Genomic DNA, 19,207 nt, shown 5'->3' with positions numbered 1-19,207 from the left:
GTCCAGTAGTGTTAAGTATACTAACAGTGCTATGCTACCAATCTCCAGAACATTTTCATTTTGCAAAACTCAAACTCTACCCATCAACAACTCCCCATTACTCCTTCTCCTCAGTTTCTGGAAACTACCATTCTATTTTCTGTTTCTATGAATTTGACTACTCTAGATACCTCACATTTATAGTGACAGGAGACAGACAAATTCCTAGGCAGACAGGGATCGGTCTCCAGTGAAACCTGACCTTAAAGCCAAGGACAGTTTAAAGCCTGAGAAGCAAGCTGCCAATTCCGGAGACAGTCCACAACCAGAGTGAGAACTTCTATCCCCATCTTACCCACTCTCTCAAAATTGCTTCCTTCTGAATGATGGCTTTTAACCAATCAAGTTGTGCTTTTTCCAAGACCACCCATGAACCAATCACCATGCACCCTGCCCCCATTCTAAGCCCATAAAACCCCCAGACTCAGCCTCACAGATGGCTACCCAATTTCAGGTCCCCTCTCAAGGCTGAGAACTTTCTTTCTGTCACTCAGTTAAATTCTACTCTGCTTTACTCACTCTCCAATGTCTGTGTACCTTATTCCTCTTGGTCATGGGACAAGAACCCAGAACTCACTGAACTGTGAGACTGAAAGGGATGTAGCACTCCTGCTCGCCAAGCTGTGGGCGGCAGGAGTAATACAGCTGTAACACTCCCTCCCACTTGCTGAACAATGGGAGAGAAGAAGCCACTGGGTGCCACTCCCTCCCACTTGCTGAACTACAGGAGTGAAAAAGCCGTAAAATTATGGAATCATATACTATTTGTCTTTTTGTGACTGGCTTATTTTACTTAGCATAATGCCCTCAAGGTTTATCCATGTTGTAGCATGGGTCAGAATTTCCTTCCTTTCTAAGACTGAATAATATTCCATTATATGTATACACCACATTTTGTTTATCCATTCATCTGTTGCCAGACACTTGGGTTGCTTCCACGTCTTGGCAATTGTAAATAGTACTGTTATGAATATGAATGTGCAAATGTCTCTTTGAAATCCTTCTTTTAGTTTTTTTGAATATATACCCAGAAGAGAAATTGCTGGTTCACAAGGGTGCTTGCTTCTATTTTTAATTTCTGAAGAGCCATCATACTGTTTTCCATAGTAGCTGTATCATTTTACATTCCCAACAACAGTGTGCAAGGATTCCAGTTTTTCCATGTCCTCACGCTTTAACTCTTAAGGCTAACCAAACATCACCTCTACTCTATCTCATCTCTTATTCCAAAATCCCATTTCTTAATGTATTGATAGTGTAGTAGGAGTAAGTCAAAATCATGTGTTTTAGTTTTGTAAACCCAGCACTGATTGCAGGGGCTAAACATATTACATCTTCAAAAACTGTTGGCAGAATGGAAGGGTATTCCTAATAGGGTTATTTGTATTTAGAAAGTAATAAAGTAATTTAAAAATAATTTAAGAAAGTATGATTCTAGATTAAATTAGAGGACAAGATTAGACCTTTTAAAACTTTCTATAATTATTCTTACATTTCTGTTATGATTTCTAAACTGAATTTTTGTTTTTGTTTTTTTAGACGGGGTTTTGTTCTTGTGCCCAGGTTGGAGTGCAATGACATGATCTTGGCTCACTGCAACCTCCACCTCCTGGGTTCAAGCGATTCTCCTGCCTCAGGCTTCTGAGTAGCTGGGATTACAGGCATGCGCCACCATGCCTGGCTAATTTTGTATTTTTGTAGAGATGGGGTTTCTCCATGTTGGTCAGGGTGGTCTCAAACTCCTGACCTCAGGTGATCCCCTGCCTTGGCCTCCCAAAGTGCTGGGATTACAGGCGTGACCCACTGTGCCCGGCCCTAAACTGAAATTTTTAAATAATGTAAAAAGGTTTGTAGTCCTGTTGACTATAATCTCACTTTTAGGGAAGGAAAATTTCTAATCCTATTATATTTAAATATCCTCTTAATTCTGTAAACTTAAAATTATCATTTTACATATGTATATATGACATTAAAAATTCTCTGAAATAATTTAAAGAAAGTAGAAAATTGTAAGTTCATGCAGTGCTTTGTTATTTTGGTCTTTCATGGTGGCTCCCTGAGTGCATGTCATCGGATTAGACATTGTAAAATATGCAAATGACATAGAACATCTGGTCCTTTTTCTCAAAGAGATGACAATCTAAAGGAGAATTAGGGCAAATATACATGAGAGTGCTGAGAGCACATGCAAATATGACATGAAATTATAAGTGCAAATGAATACAGCTACAAATATCTCAGATTATCTCAGGTATAGACCTAGTTATATATATAATTCACATGTATATTGAGATGGTTAATTTTATATGTCAACTTGACTGGGCTAAGGATGGCCAGATAGCTGGTAAACATTATTTTGGATGTGTCTGTGAGGGGTGAGGGTGTTTCCAGAAGAGATTAGCGTTTGAATCAATGCACTTAGTAAAGAAGATGGCCCTCTCTATTGTGGGAAGGCATCATCCAATCCACTGAGGGCCTGAATAGAACAAAAAGATGCAGAAAAGGTGAATTCTCTTTCTCTCTTCTTGAGCTGGGACATCCACCTTCTCCTGCTCTTGGATATCGGGGCTCTTGGTTCTCAGGCCTTCAATTACAGTCAGCTCCCCTGGTTCTCAGGCCTTTGGAGTCAGACTGATTATACCACCAGCTTTTTTGGTTCTCCAGTTTACTGATGTTAAATGGTGGAACTTCTCAGCCTCCATAATCACATGAGCCAATACCCATAATAAATCTTCTCTTATATATCTCTATGTATCCTATTGGTTCTGTTTCTTTGAAGAACCCTAACACATACATGTAGTAAGGGTGCTAAGGGGTAAATAAAGTACATTTGCAATGACTAAATCCAGTGGTAGTTCCCTTACTCACTGAGGGATTCATAGAGGCTGAAGGGCCTATGCAGAGTTCTGGAGGAGGGGAGCCTTGGCTTGATAGAGAAAGAGGGAGAGGTATTTGAGAGAAGGAAGCTCGAACGGTGGCCCAGGACCCTCTGGGAACAATGTAAAGCAGAGGAGACTGTCAGGAGAGAGCCATGTGTCAGGAAAAACACTGGGACTCAAGGGGGCCTTAAAGCCTATGAGTGGGAAAGTGGAGCCAGTGCATTATTTCCAAACCAGCATGATGGGATCAACAACAAAACTATTCCCACCCAAATGGTTACTTCCCCAGAGGAAAAGAACTAGACCAGATTTCTTTTTCTTTTCTTTTTTTTTTGTTTTTGTTTTTGTTTTTTCCGAGATGGAGTCTCACTTTGTCACCCAGGCTGGAGTGCAGTGGCACAATCTCAGCTCACTGCAACCTCTGCCTCCCAGGTTCAAGCGATTCTCCTGCCTCCACCTCCTGAGTTGCTGGGATTATAGGCATGCACCACCACACCTGGCTAATATTTGCATTTTTGGTAGAGACAGGGTTTTACCATGTTGCTGGTCTTAAACTCCTGGCCTCATGTGATCTGCCCACCTTGGCCTCCCAAAGTGCTAGGATTATAGGCATGAGCCACCACACTTGGCCTAGACCAAGCTGCTTTAACACAAGGTATTTCTAATGCTTAGTAAGATCATAATACTTGTGAGTGCAGTGTATCACACTTGCATGAAGCTCCTCGTACGTACACAATGCTGTTCAATTCACATTAATGTGAACTTGGAGCACGTGCTTGATTCAGTTTAACAACTGGTGGTAATATCAAGTGCTTGAAGCAGCTTTTAACAATTATTGTTAATATAGGAAGTATGCTTACATTATCAATATTCTTACCTTAGCACTGCTATCATAGTCTCTGTGCTCAGCATTACTGCATCTAGTAACCCACAAGCAGACTGTACTAGAGGACTAATGCTGCCAATAATTTAAAAGTTGATTCTTGATGACAAGTGAGAAAATAGTCTGAGAAAAAACAAATTCTTAAGGGACTTGTACTGTACTCTCTGTTCTGTGTGCTCCTTTTGGAAAAAAGATTAAATACTTTTTTTTTTTTTTTTACTTTTTATTTTGAAATAATTTTAGGATAACAGAGAATTTGTAAAAATAGTGCAGAGAGTTCTTGTATAGCCTTCAGCCACTTGCCCTGACCTTAACAGTTTATATACCTCTAGCACTATTATCAAAACCAGGAAATTAACATTGATACAATACTTTTTTTTTTTTTTTTTTTTGAGACAGGGTCTCACTCTGTCCCCCAGGCCAGAGTACAGTGGCGCAATCTCAGCTCACTGTGGCCTTCACCTCCTGGGCTCAGCTTATCCTCTCGCCTCAGCCTCCCTAGTAACTGGGACCACAGGCACACACCGCCATGCCTGACTTATTGTTGTATTTTTTATGTAGAGATGGGGTTTTGCCACACTGCCTGGGGTGATCTCAAACTCTAGGCTCAAGCAATCCTCCCACCTCCGCCTCCCAAAGTGCTGAGATTATAGATGTGAGTCACCACGCCTGGCTTTGATACAATAGTATTAACTAATCTATGGACATTATTTGAATCTCACCAGTTTGCCTACCAATGTCCTTTTTCTGATCAAGGATCCCTCATTATAATTAGTTGTCACGTCATCTTAGTCTCTTCCAATATGTAACTAGTATTTCTTTATTTCTCATGACCTTCATCCTTTTGAGGAGTATTGGTCAGGTTTTTGTACAATGTCTTTTATTTGAGGTTCACTGATGTCTTATTGTGATGAGGTTGGGGCTGTGTATTTTTGGCAAGAACACCACAGTGTGATGCTGTGTCCTTCTCAGGGCATCCTATCACGAGGTACATGACGCTGACATGTCTTCTTAGTAGTGATGCTTACCTTGATCATTTGGTTGAGGGGGTGTCTACCACATTCCTTCACTGTAAAATTACTGTTTTCTCTTGGTAGTTAGTAAATATCTTGTGAGGAGACACTTTGAAAACCATTCACATATCCTGTTTCTCCTCATTCTTTGGCCTACTTTAACAGTCATTGATGGTCCTTGCCTGCAATAATTATTACTGTGGTGTTTGCCTACTGGTGATTTTCTGTTTCCTCATTCATTTTCATTTATCAATCGCAATTCTACTATAACAAAAAGCTAACCTTTCTCATCTATATATTTATTTATTCAATTATTTATATTAATATGGACTCATGGATGCTTATTTTATTCTATAATCTATAATCCAATATGATCATTATTTTATTGTTCGGATTGTTCTGGCTTAGACTATTTGGAACATTTTCAGGTTGGCTGTAGTGTCCTTTCAATAAATCTCCATCCTTTTTGACACTTTCTTATTTCTGGCAGGTATTTATTTATTTATTTATGACATGGGGTCTCGCTCTGTCACCCAGGCTGGAGTACAGTGGTGCAATCATAGCTCACTGTAGCCTCTATCTCCTGGGCTCAAGCGATCCTCCCACCTCAGCCTCCCAAGTAGCTATAGGCATGCACCACTATGTCTGGCTAATTTATTTTTATTTTTTTAGAGACAGGGTCTTGATATTTTAGCCAGGCTGCTCTCAAACTCCTGGCCTCAAGTGATCCTCTTGCCTTGGCCTCACAAAGCCTTAGGAGTACAGGGGTGAGACACCATGCCCAGCTACAATCTTATCTTTTATTTCCCCTGCCCCCAGCCCAGAATCAACCACTGCTCCAAGGAGACCCAATTCCTTTTATTGAAGAATGGCATTTAGAAACCAAGATCTGGGTCTTCTCAGCTGGCAGATCTAGGAAATGAAAGTACAATCATGTGCTGTATAATAACATTTCAGTCAAGGATGCATCGACTATAATACTGTATTTTACTATACCTTTTGTATGTTTAGACACACAAACACTTACCACTGTGTTAATATGCCCACAATATTCAGTATAGTAACACACCATACAAATTTGTAGCCCGGGAGCAACAGGCCATACCATACGGCCTGGGCATCCAGTAGGCTCTGCCATCTAAGTTTGTGTAAGCCCACTCTAGGATGTTCGCACAATGACAAAATTGCCTAAGGACACATGTCTCTGAATATAGCCCTGTCGTTAAACAATGCATGATTGTACTAGCGATGCTATACTTTTTAAACTTTGTGGTCTTCTTTCGTGTGTCTTCTGAAATGGCAGGTTAACTGTAGTATATCTAAAAGGAATTTTTATAAGGGGCATTTGAAGACCGTCTGTTTTCCATGTAGTTTCTTTATATCTTAATTGCATAACAAAATCTTTTAGGACATCGAGAAATTTCATGGAATTGTTGAATGACTGACATCACTTCATCTTGTCCACATATTTCATCATTTATATATTGGTATACAGTGTGTATGGATTTCTCTTATCCTGGGGGAAATACAAAAAGTACTGTCTCCATGTAATTCTCCTCTAAAATTTCCACTTTTCAAAAATAAGTGTTTTTAAACAGTAACTTCAATTGGAATCAGAAACTCCTAGTGGTCTCAAAGAAACCAATTTCATGGTGGAAGGACAAAGTCCTTTCTTTTTTTTTTATTATACTTTAAGTTCTAGGGTACATGTGCACAACGTGCAGGTTTGTTACATATGTATACTTGTGCCATGTTGGTGTGCTGCACCCATCAACTAGTCATTTACATCAGGTATAACTCCCAATGCAATCCCTCCCCCCTCCCCACTACCCATAATAGGCACCGGTGTGTGATGTTCCCCTTCCCGAGTCCAAGTGATCTCATTCTTCAATTCCCACCTATGAGTGAGAACATGCGGTGTTTGGTTTTCTGTTCTTGCGATAGTTTGCTGAGAATGATGGTTTCCAGCTGCATCCATGTCCCTACAAAGGACATGAACTCATCCTTTTTTATGGCTGCATAGTATTCCATGGTGTATATGTGCTACATTTTTTTAATCCAGTCTGTCACTGATGGACATTTTGGTTGATTCCAAGTCTTTGCTATTGTGAATAGTGCCGCAATAAACATATGTGTGCATGTGTCTTTATAGCAGCATGATTTATAATCCTTCGGGTATATACCCAGTAATGGGATGGCTGGGTCATATGGTATTTCTAGTTCTAGATCCTTGAGGAATCGCCATACTGTTTTCCACAATGGTTGAACCAGTTTACAATCCCACCAACAGTGTAAAAGTGTTTCTATTTCTCCACATCCTCTCCAGCATCTGTTGTTTTCTGACTTTTTTTTTAATTTTTATTTACTTTTATTTTTATTTTATTATACTTTAAGTTCTAGGGTACATGTGCATAACGTGCAGGTTTGTTACATATGTATACTTGTGCCATGTTGGTGTGCTGCACCCATCAACTCGTCAGCACCCATCGATTCGTCATTTATATCAGGTATAACTCCCAATGCAATCCCTCCCCCTCCCCCCTTCCCATGATAGGCCCCGCTGTGTGATGTTCCCCTTCCCGAGTCCAAGTGATCTCATTGTTCAGTTCCCACCTATGAGTGAGAACATGCGGTGTTTGGTTTTCTGTTCTTGTGATAGTTTGCTAAGAATGATGGTTTCCAGCTGCATCCATGTCCCTACAAAGGACGCAAATTCATCCTTTTTTATGGCTGCATAGTATTCCATGGTGTATATGTGCTACATTTTTTTAATCCAGTCTGTCACTGATGGACATTTTGGTTGATTCCAAGTCTTTGCTATGTGAATAGTGCCGCAATAAACATATGTGTGCATGTGTCTTTATAGCAGCATGATTTATAATCCTTCGGGTATATACCCAGTAATGGGATGGCTGGTCATATGGTATTTCTAGTTCTAGATCTTGAGGAATCGCCATACTGTTTTCCACAATGGTTGAACCAGTTTACAATCCCACCAACAGTGTAAAAGTGTTTCTATTTCTCCACATCCTCTCCAGCATCTGTTGTTTTCTGACTTTTTTTTTAATTTTTAATTTTTATTTACTTTTATTTTTTATTTTATTATACTTTAAGTTCTAGGGTACATGTGCATAACGTGCAGGTTTGTTACATATGTATACTTGTGCCATGTTGGTGTGCTGCACCCATCAACTCGTCAGCACCCATCGATTCGTCATTTATATCAGGTATAACTCCCAATGCAATCCCTCCCCCTCCCCCCTTCCCATGATAGGCCCCGATGTGTGATGTTCCCCTTCCCGAGTCCAAGTGATCTCATTGTTCAGTTCCCACCTATGAGTGAGAACATGCGGTGTTTGGTTTTCTGTTCTTGTGATAGTTTGCTAAGAATGATGGTTTCCAGCTGCATCCATGTCCCTACAAAGGACGCAAATCATCCTTTTTTATGGCTGCATAATATTCCATGGTGTATATGTGCCACATTTTCTTAATCCAGTCTGTCACAGATGGACATTTGGTTTGATTCCAAGTCTTTGCTATTGTGAATAGTGCCGCAATAAACATACGTGTGCATGTGTCTTTATAGCAGCATGATTTATAATCCTTTGGGTATATACCCAGTAGTGGGATGGCTGGTCATATGGTACATCTAGTTCTAGATCCTTGAGGAATCGCCATACTGTTTTCCATAATGGTTGAACTAGTTTACAATCCCACCAACAGTGTAAAAGTGTTCCTATTTCTCCACATCCTCTCCAGCACCTGTTGTTTCCTGACTTTTTAATGATTGCCATTCTAACTGGTGTGAGATGGTATCTCATTGTGGTTTTGATTTGCATCTCTCTGATGGCCAGTGATGATGAGCATTTTTTCATGTGTCTGTTGGCTGTATGAATGTCTTCTTTTGAGAAATGTCTGTTCATATCCTTTGCCCACTTTTTGATGTGGTTGTTTGTTTTTTTCTTGTAAATTTGTTTGAGTTCTTTGTAGATTCTGGATATTAGCCCTTTGTCAGATGAGTAGATTGCAAAAATTTTCTCCCATTCTGTAGGTTGCCTGTTCACTCTGATGGTAGTTTCTTTTGCTGTGCAGAAGCTCTTTAGTTAATTAGATCCCATTTGTCAATTTTGGCTTTTGCTGCCGTTGCTTTTGGTGTTTTAGACATGAAGTCCTTGCCCATGCCTATGTCCTGAATGGTACTACCTAGGTTTTCTTCTAGGGTTTTTATGGTATTAGGTCTAACATTTAAGTCTCTAATCCATCTTGAATTAATTTTCGTATAAGGAGTAAGGAAGGATCCAGTTTCAGCTTTCTACTTATGGCTAGCCAATTTTCCCAGCACCATTTATTAAATAGGGAATCCTTTCCCCATTTCTTGTTTCTCTCAGGTTTGTCAAAGATCAGATGGCTGTAGATGTGTGGTATTATTTCTGAGGACTCTGTTCTGTTCCACTGGTCTATATCTCTGTTTTGGTACCAGTACCATGCTGTTTTGGTTACTGTAGCCTTGTAGTATAGTTTGAAGTCAGGTAGCGTGATGCCTCCAGCTTTGTTCTTATGACTAGGATTGTCTTGGCAATGCGGGCTCTTTTTTGGTTCCATATGAACTTTAAAGCAGTTTTTTCCAATTCTGTGAAGAAACTCATTGGTAGCTTGATGGGGATGGCATTGAATCTATAAATAACCTTGGGCAGTATGGCCATTTTCACGATATTGATTCTTCCTATCCATGAGCATGGTATGTTCTTCCATTTGTTAGTGTCCTCTTTTATTTCACTGAGCAGTGGTTTGTAGTTCTCCTTGAAGAGGTCCTTTACATCCTTGTAAGTTGGATTCCTAGGTATTTTATTCTCTTTGAAGCAATTGTGAATGGAAGTTCATTCTGATTTGGCTCTCTGCTTGTCTGTTACTGGTGTATAAGAATGCTTGTGATTTTTGCACATTAATTTTGTATCCTGAGACTTTGCTGAAGTTGCTTATCAGCTTAAGGAGATTTTGGGCTGAGACAATGGGGTTTTTTAAATATACAATCATGTCATCTGCAAACAGGGACAATTTGACTTCTTCTTTTCCTAACTGGATACCCTTGATTTCTTTCTCTTGCCTGATTGCCCTAGCCAGAACTTCCAACACTATGTTGAACAGGAGTGGTGAGAGAGGGCATCCTGTCTTGTGCCAGTTTTCAAAGGGAATTTTTCCAGTTTTTGCTCATTCAGTATGATATTGGCTGTGGGTTTGTCATAAATAGCTCTTATTATTTTGAGGTACGTTCCATCAATACCGAATTTATTGAGCGTTTTTAGCATGAAGGGCTGTTGGATTTTGTCAAAAGCCTTTTCTGCATCTATTGAGATAATCATGTGGTTCTTGTCTTTGGTTCTGTTTATATGCTGGATTACGTTTATTGATCTGCGAATGTTGAACCAGCCTTGCATCCCAGGGATGAAGCCCACTTGATCATGGTGGATAAGCTTTTTGATGTGCTGCTGAATCTGGTTTGCCAGTATTTTATTGAGGATTTTTGCATCGATGTTCATCAGGGATATTGGTCTAAAATTCTCTTTTTTGTTGTGTCTCTGCCAGGCTTTGGTATCAGGATGATGTTGGCCTCATAAAATGAGTTAGGGAGGATTCCCTCTTTTTCTATTGATTGGAATAGTTTCAGAAGGAATGGTACCAGCTCCTCCATGTACCTCTGGTAGAATTCAGCTGTGAATCCATCTGGTCCTGGACTTTTTTTGGTTGGTAGGCTATTAATTATTGTCTCAATTTCAGAGCCTGCTATTGGTCTATTTAGGGATTCAACTTCTTCCTGGTTTAGTCTTGGAAGAGTGTAAGTGTCCAGGAAATTATCCGTTTCTTCTAGATTTTCTAGTTGATTTGCGTAGAGGTGTTTATAGTATTCTCTGATGGTAGTTTGTATTTCTGTGGGGTCGTGGTGATATCCCCTTTATCATTTTTTATTGCGTCTATTTGATTCTTCTCTCTTTTCTTCTTTATTAGTCTTGCTAGCGGTCTGTCAATTTTGTTGATCTTTTCAAAAAACCAACTCCTGGATTCATTGATTTTTTGGAAGGTTTTTTGTGTCTCTATCTCCTTCAGTTCTGCTCTGATCTTAGTTATTTCTTGCCTTCTGCTAGCTTTTGAATGTGTTTGCTCTTGCTTCTCCAGTTCTTTTAATTGTGATGTTAGAGTGTCAATTTTAGATCTTCCCAGCTTTCTCTTGTGGGCATTTAGTGCTATAAATTTCTCTCTACACACTACTTTAAATGTGTCCCAGAGATTCTGGTATGTTGTATCTTTGTTCTCATTGGTTTCAAAGAACATCTTTATTTCTGCCTTCATTTCGTTATGTACCCAGTAGTCATTCAGGAGCAGGTTGTTCAGTTTCCATGTAGTTGAGCGGTTTTGATTGAGTTTCTTAGTCCTGAGTTCTAGTTTGATTGCACTGTGGTCTGAGAGATAGTTTGTTATAATTCTGTTCTTTTACATTTGCTAAGGAGTGCTTTACTTCCAATTATGTGGTCAATTTTGAAATAAGTGCGATGTGGTGCTGAGAAGAATGTATATTCTGTTGATTTGGGGTGGAGAGTTCTATAGATGTCTATTAGGTCTGCTTGATGCAGAGATGAGTTCAATTCCTGGATATCCTTGTTAACTTTCTGTCTCGTTGATCTGTCTAATGTTGACAGTGGAGTGTTGAAGTCTCCCATTATTATTGTATGGGAGTCTAAGTCTCTTTGTAAGTCTCTAAGGACTTGCTTTATGAATTTGGGTGCTCCTGCATTGGGTGCATATATATTTAGGAGAGTTAGCTCTTCCTGTTGAATTGTTCCCTTTACCATTACGTAATGGTCTTCTTTGTCTCTTTTGATCTTTGATGGTTTAAAGTCTATTTTATCAGAGACTAGGATTGCCACCTCTGCTATTTTTTGTTCTCCATTTGCTTGGTAGATCTTCCTCCATCCCTTTATTTTGAGCCTATGTATGTCTCTGCATGTGAGATGGGTCTCCTGAATACAGCAGACTGATGGGTCTTGACTCTTTATCCAGTTTGCCAGTCTGTGTCTTTTAATTGGAGCATTTAGTCCATTACATTTAAGGTTAATATTGTTATGTGTGAACTTGATCCTGCCATTATGATATCAACTGGTTACTTTGCTCGTTAGTTGATGCAGTTTCTTCCTAGCCTTGATGGTCTTTACATTTTGGCATGTTTTTGCAATGGCTGGTACTGGTTGTTCCTTTCCATGTTTAGGGCTTCCTTCAGGGTCTCTTGTAAGGCAGGCCTGGTGGTGACAAAATCTCTAAGCATTTGCTTATCTGTAAAGGATTTTATTTCTCCTTCACTTATGAAACTTAGTTTGGCTGGATATGAAATTCTGGGTTGAAAATTCTTTTCTTTAAGAACGTTGAATATTGGCCCCCACTCTCTCTGGCTTGTAGAGTTTCTGCCGAGAGGTCTGCTGTTAGTCTGATGGGCTTCCCTTTGTGGGTAACCCGACCTTTCTCTCTGGCTGCCCTTAAGATTTTTTCCTTCATTTCAACTTTAGTGAATCTGGCAATTATGTGTCTTGGAGTTGCTCTTCTGGAGGAGTATCTTTGTGGTGTTCTCTGTATTTCCTGAATTTGAATGTTGGCCTGCCCTACTAGGTTGGGGAAGTTCTCCTGGATGATATCCTGAAGAGTGTTTTCCAACTTGGTTCCATTTTCCCCCTCACTTTCAGGCACCCCAATCAGACGTAGATTTGGTCTTTTTACATAATCCCATACTTCTTGCAGGCTTTGTTCATTTCTTTTTCTTCTTTTTTCTTTTGGTTTCTCTTCTCGCTTCATTTCATTCATTTGATCCTCAATCGCTGATACTCTTTCTTCCAGTTGATCGAGTCGGTTACTGAAGCTTGTGCATTTGTCACGTATTTCTCGTGTCATGGTTTTCATCTCTGTCATTTCATTTATGACTTCTCTGCATTAATTTCTGGCTATCAATTCTTCCACTTTTTTTTCAAGATTTTTAGTTTCTTTGCGCTGGGTACGTAATTCCTCCTTTAGCTCTGAGAAGTTTGATGGACTGAAGCCTTCTTCTCTCATTTCGTCAAAGTCATTCTCTGACCAGCTTTGATCCGTTGCTGGCGATGAGCTGCGCTCCTTTGCAGGGGGAGATGCGCTCTTATTTCTTGAATTTCCAGCTTTTCTGCCCTGCTTCTTCCCCATCTTCGTGGTTTTATCTGCCTCTGGTCTTTGATGATGGTGACGTACTGATGGGGTTTTGGTATAGGTGTTCTTCCTGTTTGATAGTTTTCCTTCTAATAGTCAGGACCCTCAGCTGTAGGTATGTTGGAGATTGCTTGAGGTCCACTCCAGACCCTGTTTGCCTGGGTATCAGCAGCAGAGGTTGCAGAAGATAGAATATTGCTGAACAGCCAGTGTACCTGTCTGATTCTTACTTTGGAAGCTTCCTCTCAGGGGTGTACTCCACCCTGTGAGGTGTGGGGTGTCAGACTGCCCCTAGTGGGGGATGTCTCCCAGTTAGGCTACTCAGGGGTCAGGGACCCACTTGAGCAGGCAGTCTGTCCTTCTCAGATCTCAACCTCCGTGTTGGGAGATCCACTGCTCTCTTCAAAGCTGTCAGACAGAGTCGTTCGCGTCTGCACAGGCCTCTCCTGCTTCCCCTTTTGTTGTTTAGCTGTGCCCTGTCCCCGAGGTGGAGTCTACAGAGACAGGCAGGTTTCCTTGAGCTGCTGTGAGCTCCACCCAGTTCGAGCTTCCCAGCGGCTTTGTTTACCTACTTAAACCTCAGCAATGGCGGGCGCCCCTCCCCCAGCCTCACTGCTGCCATTTCGGTTAGATCGCAGACTGCTGTGCTAGCAATGAGGGAGGCTCCGTGGCCGTGGGACCCTCCCGGCCAGGTGTGGGTATAATCTCCTGGTGTGCCCGTTTGCTTAAAGCGCAGTATTGGGGTGGGAATTACCCAATTTTTCAGGTGTTGTGTGTCTCAGTTCCCCTGGCTAGGAAAAGGGATTCCCTTCCCCCTTGCACTTCCCAGGTGAGGCAATGCCTCGCCCTGCTTCAGCTCTTGCTGGTCGGGCTGCAGCAGCTGACCAGCACCAATTGTCCGGCACTCCCCAGTGAGATGACCACAGTACCTTAGTTGAAAATGCAGAAATCACCGGTCTTCTGTGTCGCTCGCGCTGGGAGTTGGAGACTGGAGCTGTTCCTATTTGGCCAGCTTGTTTTCTGACTTTTTAATGATTGCCATTCTAACTGGTGTGAGATGGTATCTCATTGTGGTTTTGATTTGCATTTCTCTGATGGCCAGTGATGACAGGCATTTTTTCTTTAGCAAACACTTTTAATAAACAATGTGCCTTGTTCCACACATGGTTGGTCACAGCAGTGTCCATTCCTGGGATACTCGTGCAAGGACAGCTCCCTCTGCAACCTCCCTGCTGTTCTCCCTAAACCTAACAGAGTTTCACCTACAGTTACTTTTGCTTTTTAAACTTTCTATTCTGGAAGAATTTTAGATTCATGGAAACATTGCACAGATAGTACAAAGAATTCCTGTATACCATCCACACAGCTCTTCCTAATATATCTTACATAACTATGGCATGTTTTTCAGAATGATTAAATTAACGTTGGTACAATACTATTAGCTAAACTGCAGACTTCACTCAGATTCTCAGTTTTTCACTAATGTTCATTTTCTATTCTGGATACCACATTACATTAGGTAATCATTACTAAAAGGAAGTTTTTTGTTTTTCTTTAAATTAAGTAAACAGATCATTTATAGGCTATTTAAGTTGTTTCAAAATATACTCTCTTTTTCCTTTCTTCATTTAGGTGTCCTTAATTTAGGGTGCTACTGTATTTAACTCATGGCCCATACCTCTCCCTTTCAGTGATACACACTATTCCCCCTTTATCCCATAGATCTTTTGAATATCTAACCCCTCTATAGCACATTCCATACAACCAGCCTTATCCTAATGATAAAGCATCTGAAGAAAAGTATTGTTTGACTTCCTTAAAGCATGAACTTCTTAGGTTCACATCCAACTACTAATCATGTGCTTCAAAGCCTCTCTAGAATTTTTTTCTAAGTTTCTACACTATACAAAATTTCCATCCAAATTTTTTTTATTTTTTTTATTTTTTTTATTTTGAGACAGAGTCTCTGCCTCCTGGGTTCACGCCATTCTCCTGCCTCAGCCTCCTGAGTAGCTGGGACTACAGGCACCTGCCACCATGCCCGGCTAATTTTTTTGCATTTTTAGTAGAGACGAGATTTCACCGTGTTCACCAGGATGGTCTCGATCTCCTGACCTCGTGATCCGCCCGTCTCGGCCTCCCAAAGTGCTGGGATTACAGGCATGAGCCACTGCACCCAGCCCCTAATTTGTTATAATCAGGTGAAACTCATTTACTTATTGTTTCAACCAACTGTGAATCAGGGATTCACTGTTTTCCATGCACTGTACTGGACAGTATGCTAGGCTCAGAATAAAATAAACCAGAAACAGTTACCCTCTGGTGAGGGTAACAGCTATTAAACTAGAAACAAAAGTAGTTTCAGATTGTGGCATCACAAATTGGTGAAAACCATTTCCAAGGAGAGAGAATAACAGAGGAAGTCTACTTGAGATTTGGTGATAGGTCCAGACTCTCGGTGGCCTGAAGAATGCAAAGGTGCAAGCCACAGGACAGGAGAGACGTGGGGTGGAGGTGTGTTCCAGGTAGAAGTAACATGTTCGGGGATAGCAGAACTTCTGTTTCTTTCTTACATAAGAAATAACTTAATGTTGACCAATGTTTAACATAAAGATTGACACGGATGCTCTCCCTCTCATGTCAAACACTCAAGTGTTCTATGAGAAGAAAGGGAATTCCACAACTCAGAAGGGTTGGCCTGAACTTAAAAGTTTGTAGTACCATTTATAAATAATTTTAATTTAAAAATATTTCAGGGCCAGGTGCAGCAGCTCACGCCGATAATCACAGCACTTTGAGAAGCTGAGGCGGGAGGACAGCTTAGGCCCAGGGATTTGAGACTAGCCTGGGCAACAGAGTGAGACTTTGTCTCTACTTATAAAAAAAAAAAGAAACGAAAACTAAAATGAAAATATTTCATATCGATCTTATCCTTTTAAATTTATATTTTAGAATGCTTTATAATACAGGTACAAATTAGTACAACAGAACATGTTTCTAATTTGTTTATATAAATATATATAAATCTGTATCTATCCATCTATCAATTGGTCAACTGCTCTTTCTTTCTACCTACCTACATACTCATCCATGCATCCACCCACCACCCCAACACTCACACAGGGTGGAAGAGCTTTGCCTACAATTTTTTTATTAAGGGGTAGACTATCAACACATGTTGGAAGTTTTGCCTTAGAGTATGAATACACTCCTCACTTATGCCAAGAAGCCTTGTTTCATCAACACTACCCCTCTTGTATTTCACTGCCAACATAGCTGGGGCTGTGTCTAGACCAGTGATTTCCAAATTTGGCTGTGCATCAACACAACCTGGGAGCTGTATTAAAATCAGGTTCTTATAGGTGGGACACGGAAGATTTTTAGGGCTGTGAAAATATTATTATACTATAATGGTGGATATGTGTTATTATATATGTAGAATTCCTAGAGAATGTACAACACCAAGACTGAACCCTAATGTGAACTATGGATTCTTGGTGATAATAACATGTCAATGTAGATTCATTGATTGCAACCAATATACCACTCTGTGGGGGACCTTGATAATGGAGGAGGCCATGCATGTGTGAGGCTAAGGGGTATGTGCCAAATCTCCGTACCTTCCACTCAATTTTGCTGTGAACCTTAAACTGCTCTAAAAGACTAGTCTTAAAAAAATCAAATTCCTGGGCTTTATTCCTTGCAGATTCTTATTTGGCCTCAGATGGGGCTTTGAAAGCTGTAATTTTAAAGACAATTAAATTGCTCAATGCAATGAGCTATGCAGTGCCTCCTTAAATTGCTCAATACACTGGAAGATTTGGGAACCACTGGATAAAAGATGTAAGAATGTGTTTTGTGGTCCAGATATCTATATTTTGAAATGCATATTTATCTGAGTCACCTGTATATTTTTCTCTTTCTCTTCACATCTAAACACATTCCTTAAAGACAGGGGAAGCAAGCCTTCCTCACTCTTAGTAAATATTTTGCTTTGTGTACCATTATCCAGACTATAGGTACTATTTGGTGACATTGAAAATATTTCTTTAAAAAAGGGTATTATGATTTTTAAAGTACTAAAGTGATATGAGAAATAACAGATGAACACTAATCTAAAATATCCAAGCACTAAATATGTGCAGAGTAATTAAATATCTCTGACCTGGAACCAGGATGGTAATGGCTGTCTGCACCGCCTTCCGGATGATACTGTCTAAGGCAAACATCCAGTGCGGCTTGATGTTATGATTCCGAAGAACTTTATTGACCTGGAGAGAGAGTGATATTTAGCCTGCTTTAATTTTTAATTGCAAATAGCCTAGCTGATCCAAGCAGTTAGATGAAGTTCCATTTACAAAAAAAAAAAAAAAACTAAAAAGTTTCTTCACCTTGAATTCTTTGTAATTCTTCGTCATTGGAAAATAAAGTAAAAATTGCTACTTCAAATCAAAGTTCAGTGAGCCCCATGTAAGCAAATAAGTTATTTAAGTGAAAGGCAGTCTGGTTCAAATGAGAATGTTGCTTCTTTGGGACTCAGAATCTGCAGTTTTTAGCTTTTATGATGTCTACAGAATGGATGGAGGGAGGGGGTGAAGGAGGAAGACAGGCTCTAAGAGACTTTAAATAAAAATAAAGGCTGTTCTTACTGTTCATTATTTTCAGTTATTTATTATTATTATTATTATTTTTCGTTTGCTTTGGAGACAGGGTCTTGCTCTGTCACCCAGGGTGGAGTGCAGTGGCGGGATCATGGCTCACTGCAACCTGTGCCTCTGGGGCTCAAGCAATCCTCCTGCCTCAGCCTCCCAAAGTGCTGGCATTGCAGACAGGAGCCACCGTGCCTGGCCATCTTAGCCATTTTTAAGTATATGGTTCAGTGGCATTAAGTACATTCACATTATTGTACTACCATCACTGCCATCCATCCACAGAACTCTTCATCTTGCAAAACTAAAACTCTATACCCATTAAACAGTAAGTTCCCATTTCTCCCTTCCCACAGTCCCTGCAAACAAGCATTTTACTTTCTGTCTCTTATAAATTTCACTACTATAGGTACCTTCATATAAGTGGAATTACAGTATTTGGCCTTTTGTGAATGGTTTATTTCACTTGGCTTCATCTCTAAGCTTCATTCATGTTGTAGCATGTGTCAGAATTTCTTGCCTTTTTAAGCTTGAATAATATTCCATTGTATGTATTTATCATGTGCATTACCTTTCTAAAAACAAGCTTTTAGCATAAGACTAAGACAAGCTCACTTAAAGTTTGGGTTAACTCTACTACCTGTTGGCTCACACAGACCTCTAAAAAAATAGGCTATTCCCCCAACAGGGCTCTGGTTAGATACCTCTAAGTGCCTATAGTATGATTATGGAAGTATAATTTTATTTAAACTCCAAAAATTTAATCACCATCCCTACTGCAGCTGGGGAGATGGTGACCTAGTCACAAACCCATGCCAAGAGCTGGAGCTCCAGTAGCTCATGCCTGTCCTTGGTCCATCTTCATCAAAATCCCCTAGTTTGGAAGAGAGTCAATTTGAGGACTTCCTTGTAGTAGTTGCACAGGAAGTAAACCCTTGCTAGGTTCCCACTTGTTCTAGAAAATCCATCCAGGCTGAGTTTGTCCTGGTATCTTCATTTCTTTAAATAATTTATATGCTGGCTGGACACGGTGGCTCATGCCCTGTAATCCCAGTACTTTGGGAGTCCAAGGCGGGCGGATCACCTGAGGCCAGAGTTCAAGACCAGCCTGGCCAACATGGCAAAACCCAATCTCTACTAAAAAATACAAAACTTAGCTGGGCATGGTGGCAGGTGCCTGTAGTCCCAGCTACTCTGGAGGCTGAGGGACAAGAATTGCTTAAACCCAGGAGGCAGATGCTGCAGTGAGCTGAGATCATGCCACTGCACTCCAGCCTAGGCAATAGAGGGAGACTCCATCTCAAAAGAATTTACATTCTTATTAGGTGGAAGAGGGATCTGTTATAACCATGACCTGCTCCTTTCAGCTCTTTATTACATAGCAAATTACATCACAGGGCCCATACTTTGGGTTCATTCTCACCCTGGACAGTGAATAAGTAAGACCAGGCGTGTGTGTGTGTCTGACCTGGCCCAAGGCCCAGGAGTACAACCCAATAGGTCTCAGTCTGAATTCTACAGCAAACT

The 19,207-nt window shown here is 40.4% G+C and overlaps 1 protein-coding gene across 5 annotated transcripts in view; it reads right to left on the bottom strand.

The window, feature by feature from the left end:
• MAP3K5 (mitogen-activated protein kinase kinase kinase 5) overlaps positions 1–19,207 on the bottom strand; it is a 254,408-nt gene that overhangs the window by 13,576 nt on the left and 221,625 nt on the right. For all 5 annotated transcript variants that reach the window (XM_033235351.1, XM_033235355.1, XM_033235354.1 and 2 more), the window contains one exon: positions 17,197–17,302. In XM_033235351.1, the coding sequence (XP_033091242.1) occupies positions 17,197–17,302 (106 nt within the window). The remainder of the gene's footprint in view (positions 1–17,196; positions 17,303–19,207) is intronic.

Source organism: Trachypithecus francoisi, unplaced genomic scaffold, assembly GCF_009764315.1.
Source record: "Trachypithecus francoisi isolate TF-2019V2 unplaced genomic scaffold, Tfra_2.0 Lachesis_group15, whole genome shotgun sequence".
NCBI classification, from domain to species: domain Eukaryota; kingdom Metazoa; phylum Chordata; class Mammalia; order Primates; family Cercopithecidae; genus Trachypithecus; species Trachypithecus francoisi.
The sequence above is the reverse complement of the archived record's forward strand: the minus strand, read 5'-3'. Positions and strand labels throughout refer to the sequence as shown.